We start from the raw sequence: 25838 nt of genomic DNA, 5'->3' as shown, positions 1-25838 counted from the left end.
CCTTGATAGAAACAACAGTGTCTGCCTAAATGCAGATGTGGGCCTGAAGCCAAAAAGACACTTAGAATCTCAAGTGAGGCTCAGTAGAAATAAGGCACTTAAGTCTACACTGGTGCATCTTAAATCCTCTTCCTCAGCTGCTGCCTAGCCCTGAAAGCAACTCAACTCAGGCGTTTCCACTCCAACACCCCGGACATCTCGGCTTGCACGCTGCCACAGGGCACTGCAGTCATGGTGGCACCAAGGAGGTTGTCCCATAGCACAGCCCACGCCCTGCCACAGCCCCTAACGCAGCCGTCTCCCCTTCTCTCTTTCACCCTGTGAGCACCCTCGTTGCATGCTTGCTGGAAGAAGCTCCATGCAAGTTGGAGCTATGCCCAGGGCCCTTTGAAACGAAGCCAGTGAAGGAGGTGGCCGTTGGCTCTTCTGCAGCAGCCCACAGGTTATGGTACTTGCCCAGTTTGTCTTGCCGTAAGAGCACTGCTATGTTGAAAGTGCTCCACTTTTAAGAAAAATCTTAAAAAAAATAATTCACTGGGCTAGAGAGAATGAGACACTGGGAGACTGGGATAGGAGTCTGCATTCCCTGGTGCAGAGGATGCAGGACTGCACATCCTGAGAGCTCGATCTGTAACAGGGCTATTGCATAGCAAGGCCCAGCACCAGCAGGTACATTTTTCTTTATAGAGAGCTTAAACACCTGCTTTTAGGAGAGGGTTAGAGGCTGGGAGTCCTGAAGAAAGGCAGATACCTAAATGTTGGCCTTCTCCATGGATTTTGGCATTACCCTTTCCTTTAGCACTTCTGTGATGGCTGGGCTGGTGGTGCTTGTTCAGTGTCCTACTGTATGTAAATACCTCCTTGAGTTTCCTCATTTGCTGACTAACTTAAAGCCATGGATGAAACCACTGGGATCAGGCACCTAGGAACTGGATAGGCATCTATTTTACATTTGAAGTTCACCCCAAGGGAAAGGAAACAACACAAGCAACTTACAAAAGGGTTTCAGGTAGATATTAGTACTTCTGTGAGCTCTCCTGGGTTATTGGAGTCTCTATTATAAACTACTGCCCAAATTTAAAGAGATTTACACTAGTTTGTGATACAAACTACTTTTTCCTTTCTCTGATTAAAAAAAATTACTATAATCACCATATTTTGTTTTCCTGCACACTCCTATTCTCCAGAGCATCCATCAGTTGTACGATCTCCTTTAAAGCCCCTCTCTAGTGTCACACTTTGCCTCCTCACTGTCTTTCCATGTTTGCAGAAATCACCAAACAGTCTTGCTACAGGAGAATTGCACCAAAAAATCCAGCAAAAACTCATGTCTTCGATCCCTCATACAAAGTTCTGGACAAGCACTTGCAAGTCTTATACTATGAAATCAAACCACTAAGTTCAGGGTAGAAAGTTCAAAATATTTTAAACTTAAAATAGCGTTAAACACTCGCAGGAGCATACAAGCATACAAGGATATCCTGAAGCAGCTGTACACACAGGCAAATTGATGTGCCCCGGTGTTTCTCAGTGTCACTGCCAAGAAAGGCAGTCATCATGATACACAGTAAGAACAACTTCACTCTGAATGATAAATGATGATGCATGACCAGCAGAAGTGATCAAGGCATGAAAATATAATCATCAACGAAACAAATTACAGCTTAAATGAGACTGAAATGGCAGTACAGGAATAAGCTACTTTGCATATTTACATTCAGCTAGAAATGATTACGAACCCTGAGTTATTGTTCCATTTGAAAATAATTTTCTGCTTCTTAAACTGGAGCTTCCAGAAGGGAAGCTTCAGGGCCTCAGGCCTTTGTTTTAAATCAACTCGTTTTCCCAGTTAGATTTTTAGAGAGCGCATACAGGGCAGGGAACTTGTTGCAGAGCACCCAGCGCAAAGCCTGCCATGCAGTCATGCACTGCAGAAGAGCTCGGTCATGCCAGACTGCCGGGCCAAGGTTTTGCAGCATGCAGCTGTGGGAGACATCAAGCTCAAGGCAGTGCTGATGCACAAGATTTCTAACCTCCTTCTCTCTTTCTGATCTTCTAGGTTCCTTCCTAGCCTTTCTCTTCTGGTTTCTCTTATCTTTTTCATCCTTGATTTCCTTCACCGGGACAACTTTCTCCTTGACTATTTCTGAGGTGTGTGCTGTATGGATACTCATTGACCATTCAGAGATGGCATTGGGATCCCAGTAAGAGTTTTCAGTATTGGCAGGGAGAAGGAAAGAGTTAGCTCCTGGGGTGGCGTACTCTACAGAGCTGGACTCCACCGGTTGAAATTCATAATAATCCCACTCCAGGCCACTGGAGGTCATTCTTCAACTAATTCTTACAGCTCTTACTGTGTTTTAAAGAATATATCTGTAGAACATGAAGTGACTGTTATATTCTCTCCACAACATTTAGCAACTTTAAAGTTTCTGCTCAGCATGTGGCAGATGAAAAGTTAGTTTTGCATTTGTTCATCAGCTAAAGAGAGTAAACTCCAAAATATAATGTGTTTAGGTTTCTCTTGTTACTTAGAAAAATAAAATATAGGTGGTCTTTTTAGAATCCAAAGATTTTTTTTGTGTTATCACAACAATGCCACAAAAAAAAAATCAACTATATGATACTCCCCACTCTCATGAGCGATTTAATTGCTGAACCTAAATCTGTATTCCTGAAAAACAGAAATGAAACGTACAGATGTTAATCAACAAAGGAAACTAAGATGCCTTCAGTGCCAAATAAGCACACAGTAAAATTGACCAAAGGCATAATCAATAGATTGCAACTAAAAGAGAATATTAACATATTCTGTAGTGCATAAATAAAGTGTAAAACTGAATTAAACAAGGAGAAAGCATAAGTAGCAAACCTTCTTTGAAGACCTATGTAAAAGGAAAGCAGAAATATTTTAGTTAATACCTTTCACAAACAAAAACCTTCACTTGGAGCTTTAGCCTTCCTCCTCCTCTGAGACACACCCTCTGAGACTCAAGCATCTCCTGAGGCTCTCCTCAACCCCAACCAAATTACTAGTACTAAATACAGATCTAAAATCAAAATAAATTTTAAAGAAACATTATCTGTGAATCAAGCATGCATCTGTTCCGTTCACATTAGTCACCACATTAGAAGCAGTATCCAGTTGTTATGAACAAAGGCTGGGAAGCTTGCAAGGCAAGAAGACTAGGTCTTCTACGAGCTGAATATTTCTACAGTGCAAGGCTCTTCACTGAACTGAAATGATGCTAAACACTGATCTACTGTTTTTCCATTATGCCTATCATGTTTACATATAAACAGTCTAGATTTTATTCCTAAAGGATTAAAAAAACCCATACTTACTCAAAAAACAGTTTTCACAAAAACTCAATTTGATCAAATCAGTGGAAGCTCCTGCATTCTTAGAGCATCAACTTGCTTTTCTCAGGAAAACTGATTGTACTTGTAAAGTACCTGCAATTTTGCTTTAAAATACCTGATGAATCATTTCTGCTGGGAGAAGTCGAAAAACATACTCAGGATACATCTGAATAAACTGATACTCTCATTACACTTGCAAATCTGCTCCATTTCAAAATTGGGCATAGGGAAAGAATAGAGTGCAGGAAGCACAGTTTCTTCCTGGAAAAACAAGTTTCCCAGTAGAAAGCTGGTTGCACCAGTACCCCTGTCCTAAGCCTGTCAGACAGACTGCTCACATCTCACAGGAAAGCAGCTACTCATGCAGGGAAGGAAACCAGTTTTCCAATTTCTATAGATATTTAAGACTCTCTAGTTGCAAACAAATGCCTAAGGGCATTTGAAAAGGCACCCAGACATTTCCAGTGTCCTTTTAATACTCATACAGGTGCCTCTACTAACCCCCTTTGGACCTCTATGTCATTTGAACAATCTTCACCTTCTTTATTACAGGGGGAATAAAAGCAACGCTTCCTCAAACTTGTTCCAGTGTGCTATCCGAGGTTAGCAACGCATCTGAAGAAGTCATGGTTATTCAACTGCTGTTGCACATTTCAGCCTACACCTTCGTTCATCAGAGTGAGGTAACTAAAACCATGTTACCAGTCACTCCAGTGTGCCTTGAAGTCTGGTCAAGATTAGAACTATTCTTATGGAAAACTGAGAAATTCCAATAACTTACATATTTTACTGAATGAAAACAAACTACCTTTTGCTAAATTCAAAGCTGGTTTCGTTGTGCTGATGCTTCAGCACACAGCAGCCTCGCAGATGCGACCACCCCCGCTCCAAGCGCAGCTGCCAGCAGGACAATTTCCCTGCGAGGCCGCATGGTGCTCCGGGCAGCTGCTCAATACCTGATACTCTGCAACATGTGTCCACACAAAAAGAATCTCCCATTTCAGGAAAAAAATCACATCAAATTGTGTCCCCTACCTGACATCCTTCAGGGGGTTTCCACAGGGTACAACGAACTCTTATTTCATTTCTACACCAAGCAGCAGACAAGAACTCTTCACTGCTACTTACACCTGCCTGGCACAACCAGAGCTCTGCAGCTTGAGCAAGCTATTTGTTGAAAAGCACCACATTTTACATTGTCTCCCATGCAGTTTTGTAACCTCCAATTAGAGGTTACCTATCCAAATTAGAAAAGAGACAGATTTTGCTTTCATTTAATGCTACTTCAAAGAAGCAAAGGTCTACTGTTACTCGCAAATTACCTTTTCCCCTCCACCCCAGCAAGATGGTTGTATCTACTTACATCATCCTGAATATCCAGGTCACAACCTGCCTTCAACAAAACCTGGACAACGTGGAGATGACCCTTGTGGGCAGCAAGATGTAGGGGGGTCCGGCCATGCTATGAATGAGAATAAAATAATAATATTTTAAGATTAATCTTTACGCATACTAGTTGATCAGAATTTTATCTAATTTTCCTCATTCTTCTGTTTCTACCTCGCTCTTTGAAACCTGCAATAGCAGCAAGTGACATATATTAGTGTAGCAAAGGTTCTACCTTAGTTTTATGTATGCTGAAAACTCCTCCTCCCCCTTCTGCAACATTTCAGTTTATCCTGATGATACTCTAGAAAAGAAATATTACATCTACATAAGGATACTTCCTTACAAATCTGGATCCAGCTTTGTGTCCATGCCAGAAGAGAATTCATGACCCTCGGGTTTCTGTCCCTCTGGAGTGCAGAATTGTCACCCCCTTTCAACTTCACTCTACACAACAAAGTTGCAATAGCAGGCTAAATCATATATTGTAATAGGTACTACCTTTGCAATAGAAATAAGAATTACTGGACTGTTCTGTATGACGGACGATCCTCTTAAAAAGAAGGCTTGTAGTCACTTCAAGTGACAACCAACTGCATTTTGCCAAAGATCTGTCAGGTTTTTTTAGACAATACTTATTTCTAAACATTACCAAGCTATAACCCACATGAAAGTAAGAATATAAAATAGTCATGAGAAATTCAATCTATAGTGTAATCAAGGATGGTTCTCTAATAAACAGAAGGATAGAAAAGCTTTAATTAATGAGATGGATACATGATGTGTGGTTTTAGGAGAAAAAAGAACAAAGACTGAAATTTGACAATAAAATCAATGTTTTTTAAAAAAAAGCATTGTCCCAACAAATTGGTTCCAAAAATCTACATGAAATGACAAGAGGAAAACAATAGTTACTTGTAACTGAGCTCCACTTTATCATCCTTTGAAAGAATTTAGAATTAAACATTTCAGAAAAAGGGGAATAGACTGCTTCTTCTAAAAGAGGCATGAGAATCAATTGTGAAAAGAGACTCAGAGGGAAGAGATTGTCTGGACAACAGAGGAGAGCTACAACAAGCAATTACCTAAACATTTAACCCATACAACCTGAAAAAGAAAACTCATAGGGGAGAATCAAGAATTAACTCTTGCTCTAGGAAGTGTGTGTGTTTGTGTATGCATTTGTGTATATATATACATCTATATACATATATTTTTACAGATACTTAAAATCTGAAAGCATCAACATGAAAAGTGAGTGAAACACCTTAGGAACCACCAAGCATCAACACTCTAAAATTGTTAATTGTAGATAATATTTAACCACAGTTAACAAAACAGGATTCCAACCATTGCTAAAATCACAGAGTATCTTCACAAAGAAGACCATTTTCTCCACTAGGCATTTTATGGGATAAATAAGTTACATTATTCTTCACCTAATTAAATATCTATTTCTTCATTACCACTGCTATTGTCTATTTTTCCACCCAATTATTTACCCTGCAAAGGAAGATAAATGGCCCTACAGAAGGAGCAAACACCTCAAGAGCTGACTACTAGTGGCCTGAAGTAAGCAGAAGGCAACCATGAGCTCTCTGAGGTTTTAAGCAACTTCTCTAGCAGGAAAGCTACTTAAGTAAATAATAAACCAAGTTCAAGACAGGATTGCTTTCACACAGCAAACCCCATAGCCACACAACTAGTAGAGCCTTGGGAATTCAGCCTCTTCAGAGCAAAAAGGAAAACAAGTGTTGAAATACATGGAACAGCTGGGGACAAAATGTCTATGTCATTACTGACCAGTCGTGCAGTGCTTCAAAAACATTAAACGCTGATTAATTGCCCTACGTTATCTACTTGAAGGGCTAGACCTAAGGGGAAAGTCCTTATGTGCTCTGCCATGTGGGTCTCTCAAAACCCAGATGTTGCCTCCCATTAGTGGCAGCAGCTCATTCCCGCTTGGGAAACCTCCCGCTCTTGCCGTGGGAAGGGGTGGGAAGGGCTCTCTTTTAAGGCTGTCACCACTGCCCCTGGGGGCTATCCAGTCTGCTGCCTGGGTGCTTCTTGCTCGACCTGGCCGCAGGTCCCTAAATGCCTGCCCCTACAGCGAAGGGCACCGAGCTGCACTGAGCATGCTTCCTTCTCCAGCAGCCTGGAGAAGAGCCAGGGCTATGCTGCTGTTCCAGGTAACTCAATAGCAGGAGGCATAAAAGTCTCCAGGCAACACGAGGGGAAAAAAAAAAATAATAAAAAAAATAAAAAGAAGTCAGATTGACAAATCATTCCCAGCTATGAACAATATGTTTGGATTACGAGTATGTGCTGCAGCACGTTCAGGTTTATGGGTTCTGAATTTCTACGTTACTTAATGGCAATAAATACATCACCTAATCCAGGCATCTCATTTCCCAGCAGGTTACTAATATGTCATGAAAACAATTTATTGCAATCTGTGCATGGAGCAGAAAAAGTCCCAAACAAACTCAACTTGAGGCCAGGTCATGTACTTTAAAAGGAAAACACCATCAACTACATGACTATATTCCAGCAGGGAAACTTTCTGATAAGATAACCATCTCTAACCATTGAAAAAAGGCTGAGGTGCAACCAAAGGTACTATGTTAAAAGTAAACCATGAAAGCAGAATATGAGTTTATTTCAATACAAGGGACATGTTTTCCTCACCCAACACACCTTCCTAGGCAACTGTCACACAGAGAGTGCCTGGTGACAGGGCACAAGCACAAGAAAAGGTTTCAAAACCACAGAAGATAGAGATCACAGGACTTCCACCTGACCATTCAATGCCTTAAGGCACATTAAAATAAAGCTGCCCCAGGGAACAGGCTTATCTGGAGGAAGCTGCCCTCATCCCAGGGAGTACCAAATTCTTCTGTCACTAAGATCAACCTGTTACCTGTTCTCCACAGCTGGGCAGCCTCCCTGTGCTCATGGCCAAACACAGGAGAAGGGTACTGGAGGAGGAAGGGCACTCACTGGAAGAGGCCCCCACAGGGCCAGGGAGAGCTGCAAGCAAGGGTTGCCTGGCTGATCCCGTCACTCAGTGAACAGAGATTCACATTAACCATGCATTTCTCCTACTATGATCCCCAAGCGTTCAAAAACTTCAGGCAGGTCCCCAACACTCAGATATTTGTTTAAAAAAAAAAAAAAAAAAAAAAAGTGTTACTGAAATGGAAGACTAGAAGATGGTTTTTATTCCAGAGGTTTTGTGTGTTTCGAGATTTTCTATCCAAAAAAATAGGTTCAGAGGCATCCCACCTACTGGGGACCCTTAGAGAAAGATCTACAGAGACCAGAGCTGCTGCATACGTGCAGTCCTTGAGCTATTCCCACTATAAAGGAACACTATAAATGAAAACTATGACCCTACCTAGGATGGGAGAGTGGGAAGGAGGATCAATTCCAGCACATTAAACTGATTAAGAGGCTGAGGCTTTTGGAAATGCACTGATCATCTCAAGATTAATTGTATCCCTGAAAGAACTGGCAATGCCAGATTTTCTTTTTCTTCCCAGTAACATCAAAATGAGAGCAGAGACAGGAGATACAGCTGAACACCGTTCCACTGTGGGCAACACACACACTAGAAAAACACTTCCACCCACCTTCCCAACACAAACATATACATATACGCACAGGTACTTATGTACATATGCGTGCACACACCAATCCAGAACAAACTGTGAGGGAAAGACAGAGTGATTTGGGTGCCCCTCTGATGCTGTGATGACAAATTTGGAGCACAGCAAGCTTTGGGGAGAAAGGCTCAGTGGTTCCATCCCACAGCAGGAAGCCCCACCAGCAACAGTCTGGGCTGCTCTTGCCTTCACTTCTGTAAGTCAAATCAACAGCCCACAAAGTTTTTCTCTCACGGCAATGCATCCTACCCAAAATATCTAGAGGGAAAAGAGATGAATGCAGACATACAAATTTCCCTCTGCGTGTCTTGTCCATAAAGACATTTCGCACTCACCACTGCAGCACCAAAAAGAGGACTTATCTGAATACACACACGGGTCCTTGTGGGAAGGGAAACATACACAAACAAGAGTGTCTCCCAGATGCTCACTGCAAGGAGACAGCACTAGACCCAGGGACTGCTTAACATACAGATTACTGATTTAAAAGCTTGTGAACATTTCCAAATATGAACTGTAATGGTTTGGGGTTTATTACAGAAATACAAATGTGAGACTGCTACAATTTGGGATTAATGAACCGATAAAGCAGTCATTCATATAAAAAAAATATGCAATTTGGACTTCTATTCAAATGTAAATAATTGCTTCAGCAGGCAACAAATCATACAAATCCTCCCATGTCATGGGCTTATTGACAAAATAAATGGAACCTACTGCACTAAGGCTGCAACTTCCAACAACCGTGACATGCTGCTATAGCTATGGGGCATATCAGGTTGCAGCCAAGCACAGTAAACAGCCACATGAATTTCAGCAGTAAAATGCAAGGGTAGCGGTTTTGTTTGTATTTAATCCGTATTCAAACTTCCAGACAGGCAGCAGTCGATACATACCGTTTAGAAGCAAAATTTTCTTAGAGCGGCTGCCAACGTATGCACTCCGCAACCAAATCCATACAGGGGGGCCTCAGCACCAGCATTTATTTATGCAAGTACATTCAGTTATCCATCTCACCCTGCTCTTGTGCTGCACAAGGACTGTTATTTATTCATCCATTCTGCACTTACACAAAACCATGCCTATCCACATTTTATTAGAAAGCTTGAAAACAAAAACCAAGCCTTGTCACATTGTTCACACTGATGATTTGTTAAGACTGTTCTCCCTGAATAACCTGCTTGCTCAACAGCAGATTCTCATTGACCTCAATAGGCATTCAGCAAGACCCTAAATGTTTGCTAGTCTCATTTATTTTTATTATTTAAAGCAGATACCAGTCGTTTTTCAAACTGAAGAAGCACAAAAATGTGAAAACACCAAAATATATTTTTCATTTAACTTAAAAAGGAAAAAAAGAAGATACTGTTTCAAAGAACTCAACCTGCTCTAAAGTTGAAATCCTGATGACAAGACTGCAAGTACCCCAGCATTACAAAAGTTCTGCCATATGGCATACTCAAAACACAATTAGTTCAAAAATTAAATCAAACACACACACACACTTACGGAATCAAAACAGAAGCACTCTCTTTTGCATTACTATGGTTTTTTTCCAAATGATCATCCCTTCTCTGCAGAATTCAATTTTATAACTATGATCTTAATGCTACACTCTGCAGAAAATCTATATTCTGCTTCCCTTTGAAAAAATATTCATAAAACCCATGATGCTATACAAATTACGTTAAAACTGCCTGTTTAACAGAGCAGCAGCACACTCCTGTGTGCATGCTTGCTTTTCCTAGCCCAATTAATTCTAGCTATTGAATACTGCATCCTGTGCTGCAACACCCCCATGAAACCCAACACTTTGTTTTGGTGAGCTGTAGTGCAGAGGTTCAGACCTGGAAATTTCATCTCCAGGCACAGAGCAAGCCCACGTTAAGGGCTGCCGTTGCCCCAGAAGTGCCTTGTTTCAGCCAGGCATCCTTGGGATACTGCTGAAGTTGATGCCTGGGAGGTGAAATCCCATTTCTCTCCGTCCTCCAGTGTACTGGGTCTGGCTGAGCTGGAATTGGTTTTCTCTAGCAGCCCTCATGGAGCTGTGTTTTATGCTGGGAGCTGGCAGGGTGTTGATGGCACCCTGGTGTTGTGGCTACTGCTGTGCAGTGCTCACACAGCACCGAGGCTCTTTCCGACATTTCCCCCCAGTGGGACGGGGTGGGCAAGATCTCGGGAGGGGACAGAGCCAGGACAGCTGACCCCAGCTGACCAAAGGGATATTCCAGACCATGTGACGTCTGCTCAGTATAAAGCTGGGAGAAAGGAGGAAGGGGATGGGGTCACCCTTGGTCCTCCGAGGAACCACTACACGTACGGGAGCCCTGCTCCTGAGAAGGCCCGACAGCGCCTCTTCATGGGAAGGAGAGAATAAATCTGTTTGCTTTTTGCTTCCGCGTGTGCACCTTTGCTTCGCTTTGCTTATATTAAAACTACTCTTGTAAGGGTTGTTTTTCCCTACCACAACGGTTGTTTTTCCCTATCTTATTTCCCCTTTTTGCTCTGTTGAGAAAAAAGGGAGAGGGGCGAAAGCGATAGAGCGACTTGATGGGTACCTGGCATTTAACCAAGGTCAAACCACCACAGCCAGGCACCATTCTGGGGACATTATTGATAGAACAGCTGACCTGATCTGAGATGTCACTATCACCACTCCGCTGTGCCACTCCTAGTGGTCCACAGACCTCTCCCTAACCTATCTCAACTCACGAAATCAAAATAAAAATATCCCAGGAAAAGGAAAACAACATCCTGGGAGGACAGCAAAGCAGAGCAGCTCAGCAGAAGTCCCAGAGCTTTCATGTCGAAGATGCAGCTCTCAGTAACTTTACTAGAAGAAAACTCTACTACAAAAGGACTGAGAGAAGGGACCAGCTTTCTTGATTGGAAGAAAAGACTTAATTATATTAGGCTCAGTTCTTAATTTTCCAGCTTTTGCAGCCTATTCACCAAAATACTTTATAAAGGCACCTGCTTGTTGGATCAGCCAATTTGTACAATTAGTTGCTCAGGGTATTTTTTGCCATTTTCATAAAGAAAACAGCTATAAATTTCATGCCCGTGAAAAATGTCAGATGAAAAGGCATAAAGATGGAAATCATCTCTTTGTCCTACTAGGCAGAGCAGAAACAGAGCACTCTGGTCAAGAAAGTGGCATTTGAGAAGAGCAGAGCCATGAAGCCTCTGCTGAGCACCAGCCCATGTCTGGGCCAGGCCCCAGCATGGTTGGTGGCAGAGATGCCAGCACCAGGATGAGTGCTCGATGCATGGGCAACACAGTGTCACCAGCCCTCTCCCACCCCGGGATCCCTTATGTCAGAATGACAACAGCAGAATGACCTAGTGGCCATCAGTTCTTCTTTACATATTTTAAAAGGCCCCAAATCTGGAATGAGCCCCAGCATCCCCCACTGGAGTCAGGAGAGGTGCATACTTCCATATTGACTTCACCCCCACAGATGCCTTGCTAGTTAACACTGATCAAAATGAAACAAGTGCCTCCCCAAGGAAGCACTGAAGTGAGCACCTTGACACACAGATTCTCCATCGAATTTTGTTTCTCTCATATACTACTTCTTCTGAAATCATCTATCAGAGGTGACAGAAATTAAAACGCTATTTTGCAGCTGAATTATTGTTTACTGAAGCAGCAACTGACCACATCATATGACCTTCCATATAAACGATAAAAATAGAAATGGATGAGCTTGCCAGCTATCCAGCATTTAATCATACTTGGTTTGTTACAGAAAATATCCTTCATTTTTCTTAAGCTATGCTCAATTACTCCTGTTTGAATAAACTCTCTAGCATTTAGCTCTAGATCCTGGTCACTTCAAGCTGTGGCTCTGCATGGTGTTTTCCACAAGAATTGGTCTGCGCTTACAGATGCGTATCAGAAATACATTTAAAGCCTAAAGTGATGTGGGAACTTTTTCTCTCCCTCCGAAGAGCTTTGTCTCTGCATGTCTTCTTCCAATAAAATTCTGATAGAATTCATCAGGAATTTTGGCTGACAAGCGTAAACACCCTCCCCTTTTTTTTTAATTTTGAAGCAAATCCCTAGAATTTAAAAATAATTTGACAGAACAAACTGAAAACTATTAATAAAAGCAGAAGACATACAGGTAAAAGAGAACTAAGGCATGTGGGCGAATAAATTTATTTTTATGCTTCATTTTGCAACAATTTTTATCATGGGGAGGGGAGAGGGCTCAGGGTTTCAATTTATCTGAAAGCTTGATCAATAGTTCTCCACTACAATAAGCATGCCATCTAATTTCTGTCCTAAAATTAACAACCCCTACCCTGAAAGTAGTTCTTATTTTGTGCCTGTTCTGTTTACTGGAAGACTGCACAAGAACCTGGCTCTCTGATGGCTAAAAAACAGCTTCAAATTTCCAGTTTAAATACACTTGAGGCTAATTTATACATGCTTGCTCCTGTGACAACCTTGTCCTTGACTTTAAACGGCTCTTTCTCCTTCCAGCCTTTGTGTGTCACCAGATTAGCAAGCCAAGATCTTCCAGGGTATGTTTATACAGCCTTTCACAGGCAAATACGCACATGCTCTCCCTATGCAGCTAGCTGGCTGGGTGAGAGCCAGATGCAAACTGGATGCTGTATAGACCTGGATAGGATATTATTGAGCCTGAACTGATGGGCTTTGATGAGGGCAGCAGCTTGGTCTCACGCCTCTTGTTCACATTAAGCTCACCTCTATCTGGCTCACAGCACAGGAGTAAGTGCCGGTGAGCCTCCAAAATACCCCACACACGTAGCCTCTGTTGCTCAGCTGAGAGCCTCTCCACTCCTCTGTGCATCCCTCTACAGTCTTGCTGATCTGACTTCAACACTTCTGAGCTGGGCTTGTCACTGGACTACCCAAGTACCCCATCTGCACTGTCTGCGGACATGCCAGGATGCATCCAGAATGACTAAAGGGGCAGCTTTTGTCACCACTCACCACCACCCTGGGCTCCATGGGGGTGACCGACCCACAACCTCTAGGAAAGAATAGCTACAATCCTGCAGTAGCAGGTCAGCTACAGGGATGGCCTCAGAGCTCACCTGTGAGCACAGCTTTCCAAAAGAAACACCACCACTCTGCACCTGGGTGTAGTTTTGCCACCAAATGAGCTTTGCTTTGCTTTTCCACGGAAGGGTTGAACAACAAAGCAAGGAACAGGAAGCCACTTATGTATCATATAGGAAAGAAAAACGTGTCAACTCTAGCAAATCTGCATTTTATCAAATTAACATGATTTTGTGTTTGAAAGTCAGATCTACACAATTTGCTTCCTCTTGTAATTAATAGAAATAATTGATAATTGCGCTATAAACAATCTTAACAATAAGAAAGTGTCAATTTTGTATTGGAATTGTGGATTATGGCAACTAATTCCATGAAAGAGTTAAATCAGTGGCATGATTATTCTGGCAACCATTACAAAGGACACTGCATTTTATGTTCAAATATTGTGGAAGATGAATTTGAAATTACATTAATGCACATATTTATACAAAGCATGGAATCCTTTCAATTGTTTGTGTATCTTCAGGTAGGTCTCTCAGCAGTCTCGAAGGTCATGATCTTAAAAAAACAACCACAAAAAACCCAAGCTACCATTCAGATATCTGTAAGTCAGTATTTCCGGATCTACTACTGACTACCTTTAATAGCTGTTCTTCTGCTACAGAGCTGCTTGGACAATAGAGCCAAACAGGCATCTTTATGGGACCATGCATGTTTATTACATCTGTGCTTTCTATCTACCAACAAGAGGCCACTCAATTTTGGCAAACAAAACTTAAAAACACCGGTTGTCCTTGGATCACTCCAGCTTTCAAAATAAATACTATCTACAACTCAAACAGTGCAAAGGGATTGAAAACACCTGACACTGACAGATAAAAAGAGGAAAGGACAGATTACTTATCAAAGGTACTCACATTTGCTTTCTATCTGTAAACATTAGCTCCCATACATATATAATGTTCAAAACCAATACAGGAATACAAAGAAAATAGATCCAATGGAGAATAATAGTTAATCAAAACAGGACATCCCAAATTTTATGTTACAGCTCTAAAGATCCGATTTACCTAATTCTTTTTAAGGGATTTTGCTGGTCAAACGTTTTCTGCAACAGCCAATTCTGTATCATCTTTTATATGCTAGTATCTTTTATAACATGTTTAGAGCTAGGAATAGGTGAATATCAGTTTGAACTCTGAAATCTTTTGAAGCTGACCTTATCTCGAAGGTACAGGGAACACAGTTTGCAACCCCCAAGTTTGGAACTGACTGGGGACTACACAGCATGAATCAATGAAGATACTGGGTATAAGTGAGGCTGCTGTACCAAGAGACTTCAGTGGCAAGAAATGCTTTCTGCATACCTTTACCCTACCACAACAGGTGGCTTTCCCCCATCCCCTCACCCAGAAAGATGGGCACTCTGAACTGTCTTCCCTGGACAGGGATGAATCACTCCATTCATCACTCCACACAGTGTTCAAAAGTCAACGCACACTTTGAAAAATGTCACTGCCCCTCCACTGACACACTACATTTCTAAGGACTTGGTGTTCACTACAGCTGCGGCCACTGGGAAGCGTAGAAACACAAGGCATGCACTATACTGTAAATTCACATGAGCTATTAAATACAAACTTTAAGGAAATCTAAACACTAATCTCAGGCACATTCAGAATGGCAAAGCTATGAGGGCATTTTCACAGACAATGGTCTAGGAGTTATGTTAGTTCCCAGGGATTTCGAAAAGCGTTTTTCTCTTGTTACCTTGGTAACCGCTACCTTGGCACCCTTGTTGATAAGCTGCACCACATTCTCCACTTGGCCTTTGTAGGCAGCTACGAGCAGGCGTTCTGAAAGCACGGCGACCACATCCTGCTGGCTCATGAATTAGGAGAGAAAGGTTTTCAGGTTTCTTCAGTCCAAAAACAAAGGCTTGAGGTCGGCTCAAGCAGCATGCAGGCAGGCGAGGAAGGACCCCAGCTCCCTGGACGGTGACGTTATTGCTATGCCATCCTCTGGACCTGTGGATCGGAAAACAACACTGCCGTCAGCAAGGTTTCAGAGGCGGAAGCACTGCAGCAGCTCCTCCCCGAGTGTTCGTCTTCTCATCGCTTTGGGAGGGGGTCACAAAAAACCCTCGGAGCCTCCTGAAGACATTGCATTTCTGTTGCAATGCAGAGGGATGTAGACAGGAGCTTACTTTCAGTGTGCCCTCATTCCCCTAGTTTGGGACAAAAATCCATAAACTTTCTGAGAGCTTAACTCTCTTTTGGCCTAACCTGTATTTGCGTGGCTCCCTTTCATTCTCTCCTACCCCTCAGGTTTCCCAGACTTTAATTAGTCAAGGATGGGTTAACTACCTCCACTGCTAATAGTAGCTCAGCTTGTGTTGGCCAAGGGAACAAGAATAGGTTATAGTTACTGGCTGCTGATATAAATATACAAACCTCTGCCCTGGAAGGACTGAGTGCAGACAGCAATTAAAGGCAGCTGACTGTTCCCTCACAAGTATAAAATGCTTCACAGCCTCCCCAAATGATCCCAAGGACATCTTTGGGAGGGATCACAACCTGCAACTGGGAAACACTCATCTTTGCTGTCAGCGAGAAATTATGTTCCTCCTGCTATGCTGTGTGACATCACACCCCACTGACCCCAGAAACAATTCAGATTTAGCACTCATCATGCAAACTTGTGAGCATGTTGTTCTTCCCAGGTTTCACTGACCCTTCCAATGAGCCATTGGAGCTCAAAAGAGATTTCTGACATAATTCCAGAAAATGTATCTACAAATCACTTTGAGCTGTAGGATCCAGAACCTGCCAAATTTGGTAGGATTTCACCTTTATCTGTGCTTTTCACACTTTGGTATTTAATTGTTTCAGTACAGGAAATGCACCTTCAAGACAGTCAGTGTGTATACAGAAGATTTCTCTTTCTCTTGAAATATCACTACACTGCTCCTTATCAGCTGTCGGTATTATAGGCTTTGCATAGTCCAAGTATAATTGGTACAGGAACTAGATGATGTCAGAGATTGATAGCGGAATACAATGTCTTTCACCCTTATGTTATCCATTTGAATCCATCTCAAAACAGCAATAACTAAAAGCTATTACTGCTTAATGGCTTTGCTGCCTCCCTAAATTTATTTGTTTTTCTCAGTTTAGCTGATAGTACAGAACCCTCCCCATCATAATCCCACCACTCAGAGTACTGACATTTTTGCCAACAGCTTCAGCAGGGAGACCATCGCCAGAACAGCTGAAAGATTTAATTTCCATCCTCATACCAGTAAGACTCTCCCAGCAACAAGGAGAAAATGCAGTTGCAGCACATGAACTCCCCATCTTTTTAATACTGGGGGCAAGACCTTTTAGTGAACATCACTCCAATGTTGTAAGATCATATCCACCAGCACACCTCTGCAACAAAAAGATGCTGTAGCATTGTCTAACTGAATGGTTTATATGGTATTTGATCCTCTGTGTCACCAAACTAGTATCCAAAGCTCTTGGACCCCACAGGATCATTGATCTACACTAAACTTTTTTGACCACAAGCTCAGGTATATTAAAACCATGTTGGTTAACTTGTAGTAGTAGAAGATACTTGCAGAATTTAATTTGCATTCCTATGGTAATTTGTATTAATGAATCTTAAAACACTTTATGAGCAGTAATTCTTGTAACACTCTTTGAGGTGAGTATTATACTCTAGAATATTACACGCGTTTTAGAAAAGGACTATTTAAAGCACAGAAAAGTTCCTGGGTTCTCCAAGGTTAATAGAAAAGTTATGTCAAAGCCAGGAAATAACTCCAGATAAATGACTTTTCATTTCTAAGTATAACCTAAGCAATACTATTGCTGGGTAAAAGATTCAGGTTAGCCTTTCTTTACCATCTTCTTGCTTTCTAGGTGTGAACATGTTTGGAGCAACATGGAAATAGCTGCACATTTATTCAGAGAAACAAGACAAAAACTTTCTGGGTCTAAAGAGCAGCACAAGAACGGACATCAGAGAAGTGGTGCTGTACCCTGTGCTGTTGGACCGGTCTCACCCACACCCTCAATGTGACAGACACAGTTTGGACGTGACAGCACCACAGAAAAGATGGAAGCAAGAATAAAAAACATGTTTCCTTCACCAGCATTGTACACACCATACCCTGTCCCTCCAGCACAGTGATGTGGCCAGTATAGTACAAGACACACTAAAAAGCCAAGAACTACAGATGGCCTACACTTAATTTGATCTGCAAAAAGCCACCCAAGTTTCGATCTCACCTCCCTATTTGCTTTCCAGTGACATGTTACTGAAGCAAGCTGAACCCCCTGAGCCCAGCCGCCCTGCTCCCAATGCCTCCCTGACCCTCCCATAACATCCCAAAGCAGCACCTCCATAACCCAGCAGCGCTTCCCACTCCTTCCCTCCATGACCAGCACACAGTGCAGGGCAAGCCTTACAACAGGGATCTTTCTCCATGAGCCTTTCAGGCAGTGGGATGCTTTGCTTCTGTGCCAGCCTGTGCAGCGATGGCTTCCAGATGAACCGCACCATCACTTGCTTGTCCCCAACCTTACACCTAACCTGGCTGCCTGTACTTTGGATGGAGTCATGAACAATACCCTGACAACTATGTGCATCTTAAAACATCTGTGGTCAGACCCTGCTTGGTTTTCTTACCTCTTAAATTAAAAAAAAAAGCAGTAACGTCATTGTCACTGAGAGATTTCCATATTCACTGCAAAAATCTGAATGGAAACATCTTCCTGACACGCTGACATTTCTTAGCAAGTTTGCAGAAACTGTAGATGTTCATTACATCTTAGCCACCACTAGAAACACACACTAATACCTCAACTGACTCATAAAGTGCAAAGTTTAGCGCTGCCAGGGAAGTGTGGTTAACAGGTACGTACCTATGCAAGGTAAATGCTGGAAATCGTATTCCCACATTCAGTTTTTCTCCCTCTTTCTCACAGCCTTCCCATTACTGCAGAACATTCCCCCTGGAGATCACGAGCCTCCTCAGCCTGCCATGCCCTGCCACGCTAGAGGGACAGACTGAGATGGCACCACTGTTACCTCGTTTGCCTTCTTGCCTCTTCCAATGCTTGGATCACATATAAAAGCATAGCAAGGAATTGATTCAGCTATTGGTCTGTTATGTTTGTCTCCCACGTTGTCCAAGACACCAGCAGTCGTTGGTCCCCCTTCCCCGAGGGCAGTCACCTCACAAGGCTGGCTCCTGCTCCAGACTGCTCTGCAGATGGGTGCTTGCACAACAGGTCACATTCCCCATTCTGCCTGCTTTACATCTCAACTGGGATTATTTGCAACTCAGAGAAGCATGTCCAATTAGCATAGGAAGCCCAGACAGCTGAAAGACCAACTTTCCTTTTCTCCTGAACCAGTAGGAAAAGGCAATGGGTGACCAGTGGGAGTGGGTACAATCTTCTTATTCCCCACACAACGGCCCTTTCCCAGCGCAGCAGCTCAACAGGCAGTGGCACTGCTCCCTGCCAGCTTTAGCTCTCCACATGCCTCAGACACACAGAGCATCTCTCCTTGAACACTCCTGCACCAGCAGCAGGAAGAGGAAGGTATCAGATGCCCAAGGACTACAATTAAAGCTCGACCGCCCCTTTCACACCCAGATGGTGCAAAATGAACCCGACAAAACAATTAAAGGCACTGAATCACATCCCTGCTGCCAGCACCTGCTGCTCAGAATTAAATCACTCATTATCACCCCCCAAATCCAGGAGCTCGGGGGAAGCACAGAGCATGGGCGAAGCACAGAGCATGGGCATATTCAAACCTTCTGCCTCCAGAATAACAAAAAAATTATTTTGCTTTAACGTCTTTTTAAATCAAAACCAGCCACCTCTGTGTTTCTTTGTTAAAGATCAGATTACTTACCTGGGGCAGGCTGGGAAGGCAACACCTACTTCCCAAGCCTCTCCAGGGAAACTGGTCAGGTGTGATGCCCACAGGTTCAGTTGCTCCACCATGGGGCAATCCCTTCCAAGGATAACCTGCTCCCCCCCAAGGATAACCTGTTCTGCCCTCCACCCCCACGTCAACCCCGAGGATAACCCACTCACCCCATCGGCAGAGCGTGGAAAAGGACAGGTTGACTGTGGATTAGTATTCCTGACCAGCAGCAGTGAGGCACCGTCCCCAGGCACTGAGGTCCAGCTGCATCCCCACGGACGATACCCGTGGCTCAGAGACTCACGATGCTCTGCAGAGGCTCTAGGAGATGTTTGGCCGGGATGGCACAGCCACGGCGCAGGTGGGCAGCTGGCTTCTCGGTGGCAGGGTCATAAAGCTCACAGCTCTGGCCTCTCTTCCATGCAACTGGCAGAGTGGGTGAAAAACATTCTACACACCTTCTCCCCCCCAGCTCCCTCCCCTCCAAACTGCTGCCAGGCTGCTTCAGTGGCTGTATCACCTACAAGTCAGTAACAAAACAGTACAGGAACGATGATTTTTGAAACACAAAGGGAAGTCCGGGACACATCAAACATCACAGATATTGTAAGGCTAAGCGATAGCCTCTCCTAAATTCACAGAAAGGATTAAAAAACTCAGCTTGCTCTCTGAGTGAAGAGAAAAAAAACCTGAAAACTGTAGAAGATTTAAGAGCTATGAGATAATCAACTTTATCAAGTCTCCCGCACTAAATCGAAAAGATGCAATGCCAGAGGACAGGTCACTCTCAGTACAATCACCAAGTTAAAGTAGTATATGAATAAAAGAATGCTTACATAGCTGACAAAGAGTTTCCATGTGTACCAAGGTACAAGATGAAAGAAAAAAAAAGAAATAAAATAAAAAGGGGCCCCATTTATCTGCAAGGGAGCTCAAATTCTCTTTTCTAGTTTATCACCAGAAATGATGCTAAACCGTCCAAGATAAACTCTCAGTACCTGGTAGCTTCATTTTACACGACATAAATAATGGAATAATTATTCTAAATTATTTTAGAATAGCCCAGTGTTAAGATATGGAGTTGGACCATTTTCTTATGGGAGGGTACATAACAGCTACTATTTTATAATAATAAAAAAGTATTTAGAAGAAAACTTCCTCTATCTAAACACTGTCTAGCTCTTTACCCAGCTCTGAGTAAAATAGGTTTCTTTTCTTATTAGTGTGTAACAGTATATTAAATTTAGAAAATGCTCTTTTTCTTGTCCAGCATCTTTGTGAAGCAGTTTGCCATATTTAAAATATGACATAAACACAAAGATTGTACTCACTTTAGAATAACAGCATTTCTCAGCAGACCAGATTACTGCATTAGAAAGAGTGAGTTTCCTGGAACTCATTTTATCATTTACTGCACGATGCAGATATATCTGCCATTTCTCTCAACTGACTTTAAGAGACTTTTTCCAAGGCCTGTGGCACTACTTTGCTTTAAGCGATTTTTCTCCAGTTCCACCATGGAACCAGTGTAAACTACTCAGGAAAAATATGCATTTTGCTAAAGGGAGAACTCTGCCTCTCAGCCCTTCCTGCCCCAGAAGAGTTAAAAACCAAAGGTGTCATTATGAAGACCACACCAGCAGCAGCTATATCTGGAGAGCAGGAAAGCCACACAAGTCAAGAACAATATGCTTCTGATTCATACTTTTCTTTACAACATCAATACTATTTTTGGAGTTAGATTTTATACCAATCAACATTATGAACTGGACGCTTACCTGAAGCCTGATAGCTTTTATGCTGGTCTGTGCTTTTTTTCCTATTGTTTTCATTGCATATTTTAATGTACCAATTAAAATAATTCTATTTTATTATGGACAGTTGTGTGATTCATCACCCTAAGTATCAGCATGGGCTGGGACATCTGAAAATGTTTTCCGGGCTTTTTTTTTTTTTTCCACTTGTTGTTATTAATTACTTCAACAATGACTATTTAGCAGCCTCCCAGGGAGCATCTGCATGACAGCTGCTCATCATGCTTCCCACCACAACCAGATTGGACTGATTGATGTCACTGCTCCACCGCAGCTGGTGGCCACCTGCAGCCAGCCCAACAGCCACCCCACAGGCAGCGAACACGGGAAAGCAGCAGCCGCAGCCTCCTCAGCTGCTTCGGCGAGCGCGGCTCTGTGGCCTAACCTCCACCATCAGCTTCACTGGATGTAATTCCTCAGCTGCCTGGCTGCTCTCAGGCAATGCCTTGTTACCACCAAAACCAACCTCCAAAGTTGCACCTGCCAAGCAGCGCGCTTTTGGAGAGAGGCATGGACACACAGAGACCAACGATGAAGATGAGAGGCAGTTTCAAGTCATTGGTTAGACATCACTTATCTCCTCAATACAAATACAGCTGTTTTTCTTCCCCTCCTACATACCTCTTTGCCACGTAGCCCTAATTCCTCTTATTCATTATGCAGGTTATATACGTACCACTTTTCATATAATATGATTTGGTTTTTTTCTTTTGCTTATCTCACTGAAATTTCACAACTCCATCACCCTCCCCATCCTCTCTTTCAACACCTGCATGCACACACATGTCAAAACAATTCAGTACAAGTGAGCTCAACTCTCGGCAAGCCCTCATCAGTCAAGCACTATTTACATAACACAACAATATCTATTGTTTGATAGGGGACAGTGCCCGTGTGCAAACACACAGGCATGAGATGTCTCGCTCCCATTTGCATAAACCAGTTAGGAGGTCTTTCCAGCTCACTGCTGTTTAACAGAAGTGCCGGAGCCCAACCTTGGGAATGAAGCAGGGACGCGGCTGTGCTCGTGGGAGAGTGGGGCTTTATGTGACGCTTATGCACAGTGGGGTGCTTCTGGATAGGAGAACTGTCCTTCATCATCATCTTCTGTGCAGGAGCCACCTGCCAATCAATTAAAAGACCACACAGATCCCACCCAAGCTGACTGCAGAACCTCACTGGGAGCCAAACTCCTTTCCATAACAAATTCCCTTTCCTCTTCAGTGGCTCTTCCCTACTTTCTTACCCAAGGGTACCATCCTCCACTACCAGAAAAGGCCTGCTGACCTCCCTGCTCCACCTCCACACCAGAGAGACACCACTTTTCAAATTACCTATAACATGGGCAGTATCTGCCTTTCAGTTTGAGGACCCCGCTGCTCCCGTGTTGGTGTAATGGGCTGCTCCTCCTTGGGTTTCCTCTGAACTCTCCTCCAGGCCAGCACAAGCAACCCCACACTCTCCCAGTGAGCACGTAATGGCAACTCAGGTATTGCAAAAGACAAGCTGGAAAATTTTAAGAAAAATTTAATTCCTGCATTTATAGATTTTTTTTTCATGCCCAGAAAACACCATTACAATAATCTAATGCCAGCCAGCACCAAGACACAAACTTCTATTTGAGCTAATCCTATGTTTTATAAACATGAGTAAAGACATGCAACCAGGCAGCAATCAGAAAATGCTCTGACAGAGCAGGGAAAAAGAAAATACACTTACCAGCTTCAAAATATTTTCCAGCTGACAAAAGAGCACTAGAGATGTTCTTCCTCTTCAAGAATAACACAACTTAGGAGCTGCCAGCAGCAATGACACAGTCCCTCCTGTACTATCACTGCTGATTTCTTGGGAAATATGGTGATGGAGTTGGACTGCTGACCCCCAGTTCAGCCCTGAATCCCAGAGACACTGTGAGTACCCAAGATATTATGGTATTAGCACAATATTCCTCAATATTGCTAAGCATCTGGCATAAGTGCAAGAGTCTGACAGGCAGTGTGTCAATTAAAAGCTTAACAAGGCTCAAGCTGAAAGTCAGTGGATGAAATCCTGGGGATGGAGTGGCCAGGGTGGGAGAGGAACATATTCAGACAAGCATGGGTGGAAATGTATGTCCACCGTAACCCATGGAGCAGTGTGTGCCCCAGTTACGGTGCCCACTGTTACTGTCGAGAGAAGGTTATTTTTCCAGTTGCATCCCATCACCGGGCACTGCAACAACAAGAGGAAGCACAAATATCCAGGGACTTGGCACACCCTGGAAAAAGGGCAAGTGAGAGAAACTGACCACAGCAGGGAAGCAAACATAGAGGTCATATTCCACTCCACTGGACATGGTATCACCCTCCCAGTCAGCATAGCTGGGACAGTCATTCCTACTTCCTAAACCCAGGTGCTGATGCCCCAGTGTCACTGTAGAGAAGCTGGCTGTAACACCTGAGAAAAACCATTATCAGTGGGCTAAAACTAGCTGCACCTGATTCACACAGGGAACCACTTTAGGGTAGGTCCCAAACCTGCTGAGCCTACCAGAGGGCTCCCTCTGGCCTCAGCAGACTTCAGAAGAACCCTGAAAATGGTCTCAAATATTGGGAAACAAGTTTAAAGCATGTCTGAGGAGATCTTAGTAAGGAGAGAGCCCAGCCTTTAGTGACTAAAAAGACTGCTGGAAAAGTGTAGGTTTAGGGACTTTATCCTATCCATGAGTTTGGGTCAAACATAGAAAAGACTCTCCAATGTTGTGCATGAAACCTTCACGCTGCACACTTCTGATGGTGCTCAGTGTTTCAGGTGACACAGCAGCAGCTGAAGGGGTTGAAGCTTTTCTCTTTGGAACACAGGCTCAGTTCTCCACCAGGTTAGGTTAGGTACCAAAGCTGCTGCTTCATGCCTGTGCAGGATCCTATGTGACCCTTACAAAAGGTCTCAACTCCAATTCTAGTGCAAAGATGTTCATAAATGACAAAAAAATTGCAGCACATATTAAAGGATACATTTGTCAGCAGTCTCAGCAAAAAGACTGGACTTCCACATCATTTCTTACAGGTTGATGCATTTAATGGTACAGAAACAAGGGCAATAAACTGAGATTTCAATACTGTCATTGTTGTATCCCAGACAATTACTACACTTGTTTCTTTTCCCCACAAAATAAGCAATGTTATAAAAATAATCCGTAACCTTTTTCTAATTTATTAACAAATATAATGAAGCATGAAATATCATTGCCCATGGATGGGGATCCCTGTCCCCCTACCTTCTTTCATTTCCTTCATTGCTTTCTATTCTTGATAAAACACACTGCAATTTTTTGCCTCTTCCCTCTAGATCATTTTTTTCTGGGTCTCTGCTTGTTCATTCTCTGCTGTATTTCTTTTGAGGCTTGGTACTCAAAATCACACAGAGTATTTGCAGAGGACTCTTGACGTGAAGCAGCCCTAAAGGCAACCTGCTTGCAAGGGGAGAAATACTGAGCAGAAGATGTCTGCTGAAATACCAACAGAGAAAATGCCTGCTGGCATGTAAGCCTGGGCACTGCCAGCCTGGGAACCAGCAGCATCCTTGAGAAGCGCAGCCGGCATCTTCGAAGTGCAGCTAGGTACCTAGAAACGGGAGGCATCCTGAGATACCGTTGACAAGCACAAAAACAAGTGACTGTAAGAGCAACTTCTTGTCTGAAAAGGGAAAAAATAGTCTGGAAAAGGAGGAAAACATCCTGAGAAGGTAAAAATCAGTAAAGGTCATTGGCTGTTCTAACTGCAAGAACAGGAAAACAGTCTGGAAAATAAAAAATGGTCTGAGAGAACAGAAATTATCATCATCTATTGGCTCTCCCAGGAGAAAATAAAAATTAACAGCACTACTGGCTTCTTGAAGGGCTGGCATCCTACACCCTCTTATGTCTCTGCTACAAAAAAGGACTTTTTTTTTTTTTAGCCAAAATGGAGCTTTTCCCTCTGAGAACTTCCTGTGCTGCATGTAATTTTCCTTCATAGAATCAGAATGGTTTGGAAGAAACCTTAAAGTTCATCTAGTTCCAACTCCCTGCCATGGGCAGGGACACCTTCCACTAGACCAGGTTGCTCAAAGCCCCGTCCCACCCAGCCTTGAACGCTTCCAGGGAGGGGGCAGCCACAGCTTCTCTGGGCAACCTGTGCCAGTGTCTCACCACCCTCACAGTGAAGAATTTCTTTCTTATGGCTAATCTAAATATACCCTCTTTCAGTTCAAAACTGTTACCCCTCGTCCTATCACTACACTCCCTGATAACAAGTCCCTCCCCACCTTTCCTGTAGCCCCCTTTAAGTACTGGAAGGCCCCTATAAGGTCTCCCTGGATCCTTCTCCAGGCTGAACAACCCCAACTCTCTCAGCCTGTCCTCATAGGGGAGGTGCTCCAGCCCCCTGATCATCTTCGTGGCCTCATCTGGACACACTTGAACAGGTCCATGTCCTTCTTATGTTGGGACCCCCAGAGCTGGACACAGTACTGCAGGTGGGGTCTCACGAGAGTAGAGTAGAGGGGGAGAAACACCTCCCTTGACCTTCTGGCCACACTTCTCTTGATGCAGCCCAGGATATGGTTGGCTTTTGGGGCTGTCAGCACACATTGCTGGCTCACAGT

The 25838-nt window shown here is 43.2% G+C and overlaps 1 protein-coding gene across 10 annotated transcripts in view; it reads right to left on the bottom strand.

Annotated features, from left to right (window-relative positions):
* The window catches only part of ANKRD6 (ankyrin repeat domain 6), a 114260-nt gene that overhangs the window by 21945 nt on the left and 66477 nt on the right, over nucleotides 1-25838 (bottom strand). For 6 of the 10 annotated variants that reach the window (XM_074896029.1, XM_074896033.1, XM_074896037.1 and 3 more), the window contains 2 exons: nucleotides 15223-15479; nucleotides 4727-4825 (listed from right to left, as the gene is read on the bottom strand). In XM_074896029.1, the coding sequence (XP_074752130.1) occupies nucleotides 4727-4825; nucleotides 15223-15342 (219 nt within the window). In that variant the 5' untranslated portion in view covers nucleotides 15343-15479. Of the gene's footprint in view, nucleotides 1-2033; nucleotides 2328-4726; nucleotides 4826-15222; nucleotides 15480-19571; nucleotides 19641-22549; nucleotides 22648-25838 lie in introns of those variants that run through there. The other 4 variants (XM_074896031.1, XM_074896032.1, XM_074896035.1 and 1 more) reach the window with 4 other exon arrangements.

This window comes from Athene noctua, chromosome 1 (assembly GCF_965140245.1).
Source record: "Athene noctua chromosome 1, bAthNoc1.hap1.1, whole genome shotgun sequence".
Classification (NCBI taxonomy): Eukaryota; Metazoa; Chordata; class Aves; order Strigiformes; family Strigidae; genus Athene; species Athene noctua.
Note: the sequence above shows the minus strand (reverse complement) of the source record. Positions and strands in the feature narration are given on the sequence as shown.